Raw genomic sequence first — 14,326 nt, 5'->3', positions numbered from 1 at the left:
TGCTGGTGGGAGTGTGACTGGACTGTTTCCCGGCTGTATCTGACCCACACAGGATATGAGCCTGATAGATCCCCAGCTGCAAACCTTTGGCTCATGCTGCAGCAGCTTGTGCTGTTTGCTCTGCGGGTCCCTGGTTCAGCTGATGGGTTGTTGGCCAAGTATTTTGTTCAAGGCACAGTGTGGAGCCAAGCTCTGACTTTTCCACAGAGCAGGCTGTCCTGTTCTGTCTGAAATCAAAATGGATCTTGCAGAGTGGTGCCACACTGGACACGTGTGCACTGCATCTTGGAGCAAGCCGCCCAGCCTGGTACCACAGACTCTTGCTCGTGCTCTAAAATAGCTGTGTGGACAGTGTTTTGATTTTGTGGCTTTAGCTTTCCAGCCCCACTGGGCATGAGAGGCCAAGCTTCAGCAGTTACACAGTTCTTTTTAGAGCACTAGCATGAATCTCTCTACCGCAAGTCTGTGGACCCAGGCTGGGAGGCTTGTTCCCACATACAGTGTAGACATGCCTTATAAGGCCTGATCCTGCAATGCTTATGCATGGCATGTAAATATCAAGCAAACAGTTTTGGGAATTAATGTGAGTTGTGCGTTGTCCTACTGGGTTCAGCGAATCTGCTTGTGTGTGGGTAGTGCTGACTTACATAAGTAAGGGCTGCAGAATCAGGCCATTGCTTTGTATTCTGTTTTGTATTTCCTTGTCCGTGTGTGAATTAAAGCCTATGAGTTCTTGTTGACAGTGGTGTTTGCTGCAATGGCTATTTTCCCTCCTAGTTGCAAGATGTACAGATAAAGAAGACCCTGGCATCCGGAGAGGAGTCACTGAAGAAAATGGACAGTTTAAGGTGGTAACATGGCTTCTTATCTGGCTCAGTTCCCTTCTTTAGAAACTACATGGCTTAGCAGCATCATATTACCATTCTCTGAGTTTCCTAGCTCATTTACTTTTATAGCTGTCTGTTGAAAAAGTACTGGTCAGGATACAGCATTGTTAACAATAATTAAGGGCCATGTGGTTAAAATAAATCTCTTTGGGATCTTGTGTAAAAAATGTACTTGCAGTGGACAATTATCATGATTGGATGTGCAAATCATCAGACAGCTAGCTGTAGAGAGCGGGGCCTATGTGTGCATGTAGAAATACCTAATCTCGTTTTATGCACACATGGGCCCCAGGCTGCTGAGGTTTTGAAAACCTGACTGTTAAAGTTTAATCTTGGAGAAGTTCATGTTTTGCATGATGAAAATATGCTTTGTTTCTTCCAGAATATTTAAAGGACATTTATTAATTTTCAAACATCAGCTTCTCCCTTTTATATTTATTAGGAGCTCATTCATAGCATGCTGTTACTGGGCAGCCCTCTGGCTAATTAATGTACAGACACTTATGGGGATGACCATACAATAAAACCTCTACAAGCCATGGAGGGGTGGTATTTTCCCAGAGATCTCATGTTCCTTGCATCATCAAGAAAAGCTGTTTTGTTGTCTGGTATGGCTGAGCTAGCTAATCTCCCTGTATTGTCCCTCTGCGTGGATTCCCAGACTTTAAACAACACTGAGTTCTACACCAGGCCCTCAAAAAGATAATTAGCTCAATACAGAGGGTCAGAAAGAGCAAGTTTTGAGTAAATGCATCGCTTTTTAGGAAAAGCTTTTGTTCCCCACTATGAGCCCTGATATCAGAGTTCCGATAGTCTCAGGCATGGATGCACTGATGCTCTAGAAAGCTGGTTGTGGGGGTTTCAGTAGAGATCAGAGCTGTTGTGTCCATTGTTCTCTGCAGAGAAGCCAAAATGCAAAGGCAGAAATGGTGAAAAAAAGATTCACTGAAGCTCAGCTACTAAAAATAATTATTCAGAACAGCTACACCTTATTAGCATTCTCTTCAGTCTAGGGTGTGTGTACTGTGGTCTAGTCAGTCCTCCTTACGTGCATGCAATTCCCACTGCATCTAATGGGACTCCCAGATGCACATCAGTGACAGAAATCCATTGAACAAAACTGTAAACCTTGTATATGATGGATATCACTTCAAGGAAAGGGGTGTTGCTGCAGTTCCAGCTCCCCTGTGCACGGATGGCTTTTCCTTCCCTGTTCAGAGACATTTCTGATGAACAGAAGTCAACATTTTAATACTGACACTGTCTGCAGAGTCCCTCAGGCCCATGGAAATGGGCGAAAGCACTATCCACACTGAGATAGGGACTGAGTTTGCTGCCTGTCTCACATTGACAGACGTAGGAGCTCTGTGATGGTGGCCAGGAATGTGTAGGTATTATGGAAGGAGCCATTAACAGCAAGTCTGTGGGGAAGCCAATCCTCCCTTTTCTGCATGTTATAGAGGGTCAGCAAGACATTAGAGGGACAAACAGAGACATGAGAGTATGTAACTGAGAGACACGCACCATGCCCGGCCTGAGATTCACTGAACTGCCACACGTCTTCACCATTAAGTGCTAGCACTGTCTCCCATTCAACAAGAGCCATTGCCATTAAGTATAGTTAGCCTTAAATGGGTTCCCTGGGTGCTGTCCTGATTAAGTATAGCCCCGTTAAGTGGACTGGTCTGTGTTTCAAAGCAATTCACTTGCTAGATTTTTAGAGGGCTTGTAGGCTGTTAGGGTAACAGATGATTTTTTGACATTAGAGGGGCTGCTCTAAAGCGTGGGGGTATGTGACAGAGTGAGCCAGTGCCATTGGAGGGACAGTACTAAGTCAAAATGTCTGCATCCGTCAAAGCTCATAAATTCCCATTGCAGCCAAAGTCTGAACCTAGCAGCTGTGAACTACTTTGTTGCAGGGAAGTACTGGAGCGGCATCCACTTCATTTTTCTTTTCATGATGGGAAAATTCTGAAGCTCTGCCCCCTGCAGCACGAACAGACCTGGGCGCTGAACATCAAGCGGGGCATCCTCAGTGTTCTTCAGACATCACCTGCAGCCACGGGCGGTGGAACTGTCGAAGAGGTGCGTGTTGCTGTGCTCCAGTGTGCATTGCTGGCTTTTTCACTGACCCCTTCATGGCCGGTCAGCAGCCTCTGCTAGTCTCACTATGTTGCCAAGTGGGCACATCACAAAATTGGCTCTATTTTGCATTCTTGTTGGAAGTGTGAGCAGCGGTGGCTTAGCTGCTACTTTGCTACTCCAGAGGGTGGCTCCTTCTTACTCCAGAAAAGAGCAAGGTAGAGTGATGTAAGGAGACTTATGCTGTGCCTGTTCTGTGGGCCGTGTCAGGACTTCCCTCACTGAGGGCCTGATTCTGCACCCACACAAATCAACAGGAGCTTTATTGATGACTTATAGGCTTCCAGGCTCTTGGCTGGGAATCATTTGAACACTAGGTATAAACATTTTTGGTTTGAAAACAGAAAGTCCAATTCTGCTCTGTTGCAGTGATGTAAATCTGGAGTAGCTCACTGAAGTCAGTGGGTTTGTATGGCTGCAGTATAGCCAAATGAAGTCTCAATGGCACTTAAGAACGTGCCTAATATTAGACATGTGGTTAAGTGCTGTCCTGAGTGAGAATGTTTTTCTGAATCAGGGCTGACAGTACAAAACAAGTGGAACTTAATATGCTTTAAAGAAACGATCTAATTAAAAATCTTTCAGGTTGAAGTTAAAGCCTCTTACCTGACTTTTAAAATGCAAGATTATTTCACCGGGCCATTTTAAATGAATGTGCCTGGCCATGGTATCTGGGGCAAAGCTAATGAATTGCAAGGGACAATTCAGTTCCCTGAGCCTTTGCTACTTCAGGAAAGCAATTCTAGTAAGCAGCTGTAATGATCGATAAAGTCTGTTTGATTTGAGTGTAAGTATATGGAGATAGGTAGCTTTATTGGTTTTATATGTTTGTTACTAGATGGATATTCTGGGGAAATGCCCAACCAAATATCAGCGAAAAGGCCCTTTTATTTTGAAGACAAGAGACTTGAACCTGTGTTCTCACCGGTATTCAGGTTTTACTTTTCTGCGGTCCATTGCGCTGCCTGGTGTGCCGGTAAGCATTGGGGGATTGGCTCTGGTCCCACCAGGAGTCCCTGCTATTTTCCTGAAGGGATTAGAAAGTGTCAGTCCTGATAAATATTTATAACCACTTCCTGATGTCAGATATATTTAGTGACATGTGTTTCTGCTAATCAAAATGTTTCTGATTATTTAAATAAAAGCTACTCAGGCCCACGGACTTTTTGTATGTCACATCTCCTTAAATCCTCAGAAATAAAGCAATGTCTAATACAATGTTAGATAGTCATTAGGTTTACATTTTCCTTTGTTTTTGCTGAGATTAGCAATTGTATTAGTCGAACATTATGTGACAAATACAGCATGTTCCTATATGCCCGGTCAATTTTAACTCTGCCCCTTGTATGTATGCATTACAGTAATGTCTTAATGCCACAATCACAATTAACTGTATTATCAGGCTCTCTCCCTCATTTAGTGCCCAGGTTGGACAATGCATAGTCAACCTTTTGATGCATTTGTCTGAGGTTTTTCTGAGAACCCATCTCCTTAGTGTTTAAATAGCAAATGAGGCAGCAGGTCAGTATTTATTTTTATCCTCACTGTTCAATGAGCACATCCCAGCCACATTCATAACACAGCATTCCAGCAGTGCAGTGAGTGTAATGGGGTCTTCTGGACTCCTGAGTAATTCTCTACAGACACTTGGCTTTTTGACTACATACTATCTCTATGCAGATGAGAAAGGTCCTTTGGAATGGGAACACTTAAGTGACCTGAGTAGCAGACAATTTTAAAGCTGTTGCTTTTGAGCTCTTCTGGCAATGCATATATGTATTTTATTGATCTTCTTTTACTGAATCATTAATCACATAACTGATTAGCAGATAGCAATGTATGGGAGAACTGGATTGGTTAAAACTCATGGGTCAGATTAATCCCCCTCCCTCCCTAAAATATATGATGCTTAAAGAGCTGGTTTAAAACTAAAATTGGAGGAAAAAAATAGAAATAGAAAAAAATAGAGGAGGATGAAAAAAGTCTTATGTGAGCTAAGTGTCATGTTTTTGGAAAAATCACTAAAAGTTGTTTTGAAACTTACGACTTCCCCAAACACAATCAAGGTTCATGTCTGTTTTTTACGAATACTAGCAACAGAAATAAATCAGCCACACCTGCTGTAGCAGCCAGCTCTCAGCTACCTGTGAATAGCTTTTTGTTGTACTCACACCTTTACTGGCAAAGTAGACCTGTAAAATTGGTGTATTACAGAATAAAATGAAATGAGTGCAGTTCATAATGAAAGCTGGTGTAAGCTCCATTTCAGAAAAGGGACGTGCAGGTCGGAAATTGGGAGCTTATTAATGTATCACTCTCTAGGAATCACAAAAGGTTTAGCCAGGAACGTCACAGAGCTGGGAAGTCTGTTTCCCAGAAGGGATTGTGCGAATTGACACAGGTCACAAAGAGTTGCTCTGAATTGTTTGTTTCTCTCAGTCCCAGCAGGAGATCCTGTCCTCCAAACTGGAATGTGCTCAGAGCTTTAAGGATGGAATCCTGACAGAGGCCAAATGTACTGAATCCAGTCTCGTTACACCTTTCTCTAGGAAGGGCAGTGGGGCGAAGACACAGACACAGTCTGCACTGAAACTCCTTCAAGTGGAAGCAGAGGTGTTGTACAAAACAGGTGACTTGATGTTTCCAGTAACAGCAAATTAAAGTGATTTCCTGGGGAGAGGTGGAAAAAACACATCTGAGCTGCCTCTGGCCTTCGGTTTGCCTGTAGAAGCTCCCTGTGTACCAGATCTTTCCTTTCACATGCTAAAAGGCATGGAAGGGGGTGGGGAGGGGAATAAATCTGTGGATCTTGGGCTGTTGCCCATTGCCTGCTCTGGGAGGCAGGGCCCTGAGGTTCTGTAGGCTTGGAAGAGAGTGAGTCTCCAAAAATGGTGAGGCTGGGATACACAAGCAGGAGCTTGCAGATCTGACTTCCTGCTTGACCGCTGCTCTGTGTCTTTCCTTACCCTGGACCTGCAGCTCTGATTCAGGCCTTCCCCAGTGCACATACTCTTCCTGCAGTGGCAGAGAGTGACTCTTAGCTTTCCTCAATCTCTGGTGCCTAAAATAGCATAAATCCCAATAGTCTTCAAAGGGTTATGACAAGCAGAGTCACTGTCTCCATCTATTTCCTCATCTCCCTGGCCATGTCTCCACTAGCAGAATGAATTTGGTGAAGTCAATGGGAGGTTTGCCTGAATCAGGATTGAGGAGGGGAGATCTAAACGGTGAAACTTTGTATTTTACTGCTGTATATTTCCCTGTAAATTTATTCTTTTTTTAAAAAAACCTCATTTACCAGAATATTTATATCCATTCGCTGACATAACAAGACAAGACCTCTGCCTCTAGGAGTTATTAGTTTGAGTCCAAACACATCTCTTTGGTCCCCAACACTCCAGCTGAGTTGACTGGGAATTTAAGAATGGAGGATTGGGCCAGTAATTAGACATAATTAGATGGGGAATGATGAAAACAGGCAGGCAAGGTGTGGGAAGCAGAATATCGAAAGAACATGTGATTTGTTTTTGTTTCATGAGTATCTTGTTTGTTCCATGTCTCTCTCTGACTTTTCTTTGCAGGTTACATGCTCCTTTAGGCAGTGTGTTTAAACATATGCTTAATTTTCAATGTGTGAGTACATCTGTTGCCTTCAGTGACACTACTCACGGGCTTCAGTTTAGGATTATTTTAGAATTTTGCTGAATTGGACCTGTAGGTTTTGTCCTCACTGCCAAAAAAGATGTGTTTTTCCTGCAGTTGTTTAATGAATACTTGTGAGCTAGCCTTCTATAAAATCCTAGTGGAGGCGAGGCACTGTCGCTTTTAATGTGAGGTAGCAGGGCAAGGCCAGCATTATACCCCTGCCTGTAGTTGACATTACTTATTTACCTCGCAAAACGGTAGTGCCTTGTCTATCCTAGGATTTTACATACATATTAAGTATCCTGCATTAAGAGCACATCTTTTTGGCAATGAAGACATAGCCTTAGTGCATACCGTTCCCCAGGATTTAGTATTAGCCACAGGAAAGGGTCAACTGCTGCATAGTTGTTTTTTTCATGTGTTTTCAGCGGACTCCAACGATCTCTATGTGAGTAATATGCTGTATGAAAGGGAGGAAAATGAGAGGCCATCCACAGGAGAAGAGGTGGCTGAACTAGTGCGGAAGCTCTGCTTAGCACACAGCATGAGTTTTGAGGTAAGCCTTCTTCATACAATATCCATCTCATGTTTTTAGTGGAATAATCACCTGTTTCATGCAATGATGTGTTTCACAGAAGTAGTTCCTGACTCCCAGCAAGGGAGGGTTAACATCATAATGCTGTTCTCCCTTTTAATCATTCCATAGTAACAAACCCTCATTAGGAAGGGTGGACTCACTTGGGATTCAGGAGGCCTAGGATGATCTTCTTATTTATGATTAGGATTGTGGTGAGCATTGCGAGGTCCCAGTTAGAATCAGGGCCCCATTGTGCTAGGAGCTACACAAATAGAGAGGAAAAATATGATTGCCGCCTGGGAAAACTTATAGTCTAAATTGAAACAAGATATAGCAGACAAGCGTAACAATCAGTGGAAAGGAAGGGAAGATATGGATAACAGTAACAAGATGATATGGATTCATAGGTCAGTTATTGCACAACTTGATGGTTCCAAATTATTTGAAAGTATCTTTTAAAAACAAATAAAATCAGCTACTCCTGACTGCTACTCTACCTACCTGTTATTAACCTGCTGACTTCTTGCATGATTCCCTTCCTACCCCTGCTTCAGGTATCCTTTGTAGCTTTGGGCAAGTTACTTAAGCTTCTGTGTCTGTTACCCATCTGTAAAATAAGAATAATATTATTTCCCTCCCTTAGCCCCTGGAGAATTAATTGTAGCTAGTTTGTGTACGTGAGGTGCTTGGATACTATGTAGTGAGTGCCATTGAAAAGCTTGCATATATGTAGGATTAAATAATGGTTGTTCCTTGAAGTGTAGTAGCCCAGTAATTAATTATTTTATTCAGAGGGGTGCATACAGCACTCAGGGTGATGATAAATGCTTTTAAAATTGTTGCAGAATTATTCATGAGATGTAACAGGAAAGACTCAAATATCTATTCATAAGTATAGCCCTAATGTAACCATATTACAATTACTGTGTGAGATAATGCTAAATCACTTTAAAGCGATGGTATAATGGTGACCACGATTTCTTTTATTTGTTGCAAAATGACTGGTGTCCTATATCACACAACTGGAAAATAATGATTATTCAGCATATTAAATATATATATACCGATATGGGCCAATCCCTGGCATAACTCTATTGCATTAATTTGAGCTACATCATAGATGAGTTTGGCTCAATTTGTCCATATTAGACCTCTTTTGGGGAGGCAGAGAGGAGGGAGAATGATGTACTGCAGTTCCTTTTCAAATCGGTTCAGTGTTTAGGAGCTAAAAATATGTTCATTTATTCATTAATTCTTTCCAAAATAAATATCTATTTATCTAACCATTCTAAAAGGCTGCAAAAAATTGAGGTGCAACTTTATATATAATAATTTGAAATGTGCCCAAGTTCCATTACTGTGTATCAGGCCAAAAGGTCCTTATACCAAATTAATTTTAATAAGAGAGGAGAGTGCTGCTTTCACTTGGTATATAGCTGAGGACCCAAAATTTAATGTTTGGATTAGCAGTTAGCATTGTCATCAAGCACAGGCTGGTGGGTTTGAGTAATGTTGACATGACCTCATGTGTTGAGATTCTCTTCCAACTTCCATAATTAAGATGAAAGATCCCAGTAAGTTGATTTGCTAAATGTAAAGGGTGTCTTGTTATCTTGGGAACTATCACTCACTGCTTGCTGTCGTACATCTTTGTTTTTTGGGGGGTGGGGAAATGATGGCTTCATCCTCTTGCTCTATTCGTTATTCTGTCTAATCATGTAACTAGGGACTAGGGTAATAAGTGGTGGTGGCAGCATGTTTGAAGGCCTGATCCTTGAGGTCAGTGTGAGTTTAGCCAAAAGTCTGTGAGATTTGTTGTTGCAGTAAACTTGAGGGGCCCTAGTCAGGGATAGAGGATTGTCTGCAGGCACTGTCCATGCTTGCAGTCCAAGGGGGGTTAATAATCTGACCCATTACTTTCTTTTTAATTGCCCTAAAGAATATGGGTTACATTCTGCTCTCAGCTATGCTGGTGTAAAAGAGCCACTCCAGATTTACATCAGCACAGGTGAGAGGAGAATTTGGCCCTATCAGTCCAATCTTCCAAAGCATGGATATCAATGAGAGCGGAGGGGTTCGATTCCTGGCAGAATTTGGCTCAAGAGTTCTACTTTCCTGAGGCAGTGTCTGTGGACTTTGCTGTATTCCTCAAGATGGCTTTAGCGCCCTGAGGCCAGTCTCACACACTTCAGGCAATGTCATTGCTGTGGAACCTTCAATGGCTCCATGTGTGTGTTTGTGGTAAATTCTGATGATAACCTACAAAGCTGCTTCTTTCTGGAGAGAATTTACTAATCCGCTGCCTGTGCACCTTGAGGAAGAGGAACTTTTTAATGGGAATCCCTCCCCCACGGTATTATAAGGGGCAGATGATATTAAAATAAGGGTGAAATGTTTTGAAAGCTCCAGAGGCTGTTGCATGAGCAGCAGCGGTGCAAGCTTTTGGTACATCAATGGGCTTCCACTTTCTCCTGAAGGGACCTCTGTTATAAGTGAGAGGGCTGACAGCTGTGCTCATTCGCTGCTTGGCTTCTCTGATAGATGGGCAAAATGAGTGTCAGTCAGTACTGGTGATGGTCTTTGAAATGTAGATACTTGTCCAGTGGGAAATATAGGGATCATCATGATGCCATTCATGTAAGGTACTGAACAGTCAACAGATGATGATGTCAGATCACTACTGATCTGAATTGAATTTGTAGTTCCATGTCCCATTATCCTTCAGATAAAAGGTTTCTTGCCAATAATAAAGGCTTTTTAAAATAGAACAATATGAAAAATAGTTATAAAAAAAGAAGGCTGTGCTTGTCACTTGAATGTTACTCATGTTAAACATATAGCTAGGGAAGCATCATGGTCTAGCAAGTAGGGCATTGGACTATGATTCAGCTGACCATGGGTCTCTTCCTGGTTTGGCCACTGACCTGCTGTGTGACCTTTGACAAGTCACTTCTGCTTCAGTTTCCCCTCCCATTTTTTTAGATGAACTCTTTGGGGCAGGGATTGTCTCTTAATATGTGTACATACAGCCCCTAGCACAGTGGGACCTTGATCTCCTTTGGGGCCTTTAAGAGCTACTGGGATACAGACAGCAACAGATAGGGTGAAACTTAACCCTGCAGAGGCAAATCCTTCTGCCTCACTGAAGGCCCAGTTACACCCATGTCAAAGAACAAAACCTTCTAGTTCCCTCCCTTCTAGTTCCCTCAGCCTCTCCTCATAAGTCTTGTGCTCCAGGCCCCTAACCATTTTTGTTGCCCTCTGCTGGACTCTCTCCAACTTGTCCACATCCTTTTTGTAATGGGAGGGCCCAAAACTGGACACAATACTCCAAATGCAGCCTCACCAATGCCGAATAGAGGGAAATAATCACTTCCCTCAATCTGCTGGCAATGCTCCTACTAATGCAGCCCAATATGCTATTAGCCTTCTTGGCAACCAGGGCACACTGATGACTCATATCCAGCTTCTTATCCACTGTAACCCCCAGGTCCTTTTCTGCAGAACTGCTGCCTAGCCTGTCGGTCCCCAGTCTGTAGCTGTGCATGGGATTCTTCCGTCCTAAGTGGAGGACTCTGCACTTGTCCTTGTTGAACCTCATCAGATTTCTTTTGGCCCAATCCTCCAATTTGTCTAGGTCCCTCTGTATCCTATCCCTACCTTCCAGGGGATCTACCACTCCTCCTAGCTTAGTGTCATCTGCAAACTTGCTGAGGGTGCAATCTACCCCATCCTCCAGATCATTAATGAAGATGTTGAACAAAACTGGCCCCAGGACCAACCCCTGGGGCACTCCACTTGTGACCGGCTGCCAGCTAGACATGGAGCCATTGATCACTACTCGTTGAGCCAGATGATCTAACCAGTTCTCTCTCCATTTTATAGACCATTCATCTAACCTATACTTCTTTAACTTGCTGATAAGAATACTATGGAAGACTGTATCAAAAGCTAGGTTAAAGTCAAGGTATATCACATCCACCGCTTTCCCCACATCCACAGAGCCAGTCACCTCTTCATAGAAGGCAATCAGGTTAGTCAGGCATGACTTGCCCTTGGTGAATCCATGTTGACTGTTCCTGATTAATGAGTTCAGTGATTAATGAGGTCAAAGGGTGAGCATAGGTATTTGTGTAGTGTGACATGAGACTCAGGGTAAAGGGATAGGGTTGGGAAGAGAGGTCACATCCATAACAACTGGAAGAGGGGGACACCGAGTTAACCATGCTAAGTTACAACCTCAGTAGTTAGTTTGAGCCTATTAGATGGCCATAAGAGTTTGACCCTTGTATCACCAGTGAGTAAGGGTAAGGCTGGGGAGAAGGAAGGAGGACTGCCTAGATCTTTGTTTTGTGTGATAGAAGGTTCCCTGTCTGAGTATTTTGTAGTTCTGCTGCCCCTTTAGCTGAATACCAGGGAGCTAACTGTGGTTAGCAGAGCTGTAAAAGTAACCTCTCCCAGTGAATTAGTGATTAATTTTATATGTGCTGGACCTTGCAAAGGGAATGCATGCTGGCATTTAGAACAGATTATGAGGCACTGTGCTGTTTGTCATAATGTCATAATGCTGCCACCTTGGATCCAAGAAACTATTTCAAATAAGATGTGGTGCCTTTTAAAAATGGAGAATCCCGGATAAAGTGCCCCTAAGGAAACGATAGTTTTCCCAGTAGCAGTTGACTGTCATTTATGTCTCCAAAAAGCCACAATGATTTCTTGTATGGGAGTCCTGTTTTGTAAATTGCTAAGATTAAGACAAGTAGCTGCTGTCTGTTCAATTGCCCAAAAGAGAGTTAAATTATTCATAATATGCATGTCCCAACACTGGAGACAATTGGTTGTCAGCTGTTTTTAGTGTTCCATGGGGCTCTTTCTGTGTGACAAGAGGTTTCAAATGGGACTCCACCTCCCTTTTTTTGTTTTTCATCACCTCCTTGCAACCAATAAAATGTCCTCTGGGCCAAGAAGGAGTTATGGGAATGGCCATGGTGTTGTCTGGGAGACTGCTTCCTTGGCATCCATGTATCGCTTATTTGTCTCCCTATTGTCTGGTTCTGAATGAGGCAAGATTATGCATTTCATTCAGGAAACAAAAACAAGAATAAATAGAGAGGAAAATCCCCAACACCAGCGAAAACAGTGAACGGTGAGAAGGAGGCATGGAGAAATCGTGTCACTCCCCAGGAAGCTGAGGGTTTTTAAAATGCCATTATGAGAATGGATTGAATTTCAATGTGATGGAGATTAGCTAATGGATGATTAACGGAACAAGCGCAGAATAAAAAGTTATCAAAGAAAAGGAGAGAAGCAACTGTCACTTTCAGAGACATTCACAGGCAGGCTGGGCTGCAGCTGCTGCAGTGGCCTCCATTAACATTGTGGGACTGGATTGGCAGCCCTTGAGAATGCAGCCCTCTGTTCACCACACAGCTAGCTCCCCCACACTGCCTTATGACTTTCCCCAGCTCTGACCTGGACAGATGACCTGTAGGATCAAGAGGTTAGTTTGTTCTCCATCCCCATTCATTCCTGGGCCTCACCACTAAGGCGTTCAGAAAAGCTGCTAATTAGTGCCAGTTGGGATGGTGTTTATGATGTGCACACTTCTGTGCTATGAGCTGGACTCCTGGCTTTTGACTATAGGGAGCAAAGTTGAATCCTTCCCTGGTAACATAGGTGTTGGAAGAGAAAAGCTTTTGATTTTGAGGGAGATGGGGATACACTATAGATTGCTTTGCTTTTAGCAGCTATGACTGTTCCTTACCTCCTGGACTTGTCAGTACTTACTCTTAGTGCACAGTTGGCGTTGGCAATGACTTTGCTATGAACAGAAAATTTCACATACCATGAATCCTTAGAAGACACAAATGGAACAGGCCTGTTAGGTCACCTAGTTCCCCTGAGTGCCAAGGCAGGATTGCATCCCACTTGACATCGATCGTTGTTTTCTCCAGTCTAGTTTTAAATATTCCAACTGATGGGGCTTCTGCCACTTCCTGTGGGAAACTGTTTCACACTTTAATGGGCCCACTGCCAAGAAGTATTTGCAGACCTTAGGTGTACTACTTTCGTGTGAATCTAAATAATTCCTCTCCCTTCTTGGTGTTTACATGATCCACATATCTGTAGACAGTTATCATGCCTTCCCTTAGCTGCCACTTAGCAAAAGGATTGCTTTTTCAATCTTTCATTGTAAGCCATCTCCTCCTCCTCCCAGCCACCAGCCATTTTTTGTTGCTTTTCTGTGAACTCCCTGAATGTTTGTCAGTATCTTCTGATAATGCCATGCTCTGAAATGACTACAGTATTTCAGGTGTGTCTGCATTCCAGCCATTAAGAGAGGGACCATTACCCTTGCTTTTGCACATGCTGCCTAAAATGACATTCGCTTTTTTTTTTTACCGCCCCACTGTGCTGCAAAGTTATGTTTCATTTGCTGTCTCTTCCCACTTTTATAAGTCTCCTCAAGCATTAATGCTTCTTCAGTTTCTCCTTCCCATTGAATATTGGTAGATTGGATTATTCTCCCTTGAACAGAGATTAATCTGTCTTTTTCCAAGAGGAAGCACATTTTATTTTCAGCCTCCTTTGTAGTATTCCTCTGTACTCACTGGGGTTCACAGCTCCTCCCAACTGAATATCTGCAGATGTCATTGAAGTGCTCTCTACTCCCTCTCATAGACCTTTAATGAAAATATCTTTAATGAAAATACTAAACAAGACTGAGCCTAACAGTGATCCCTATGGCACCTTATTAGGCAACTCCTTCAAACTTTGCTGTAAGTTATTAACCTGCATTTACTATCCTGCTGAATCACGTTTGTATCTGAATCAGATTTTTAGTCTGAATCACATTTGTATCTCAGGCAATTTAAATTAATGTTATGGGTTGGGTTGGCTGAAAAATTTTAATCTAACCTGTATTTTGACAGAAAATTGTGGGTTTAAAAAAAAAAAAAAAAAAAATGAATTTTTTTCATGAAAAAAACCCTTATGTTTTCTTAAGAAAATAAACTTTTTGGCTGAAAAATTTCAGTTTTAGATGAGAATTTTCAGGGTTTAAAAAAAAAAAAAA

General features: G+C 42.6%; 1 protein-coding gene across 1 annotated transcript in view; it reads left to right on the top strand.

Annotated features, from left to right (window-relative positions):
* LOC137155263 (uncharacterized) overlaps positions 1-14,326 on the top strand; it is a 156,249-nt gene that overhangs the window by 22,362 nt on the left and 119,561 nt on the right. The window contains exons 6-10 of the mRNA XM_067551467.1: positions 778-848; positions 2,807-2,972; positions 3,868-4,005; positions 5,469-5,658; positions 7,103-7,230. Of these exons, the coding sequence (XP_067407568.1) occupies positions 778-848; positions 2,807-2,972; positions 3,868-4,005; positions 5,469-5,658; positions 7,103-7,230 (693 nt within the window). The remainder of the gene's footprint in view (positions 1-777; positions 849-2,806; positions 2,973-3,867; positions 4,006-5,468; positions 5,659-7,102; positions 7,231-14,326) is intronic.

Source organism: Emydura macquarii, unplaced genomic scaffold, assembly GCF_026122565.2.
Source record: "Emydura macquarii macquarii isolate MOO-44397 ecotype Brisbane River unplaced genomic scaffold, CSIRO-AGI_Emac_v2 contig_1348, whole genome shotgun sequence".
NCBI classification, from domain to species: Eukaryota; Metazoa; Chordata; order Testudines; family Chelidae; genus Emydura; species Emydura macquarii.
This window is presented reverse-complemented; position numbering and strand designations above follow the sequence as displayed.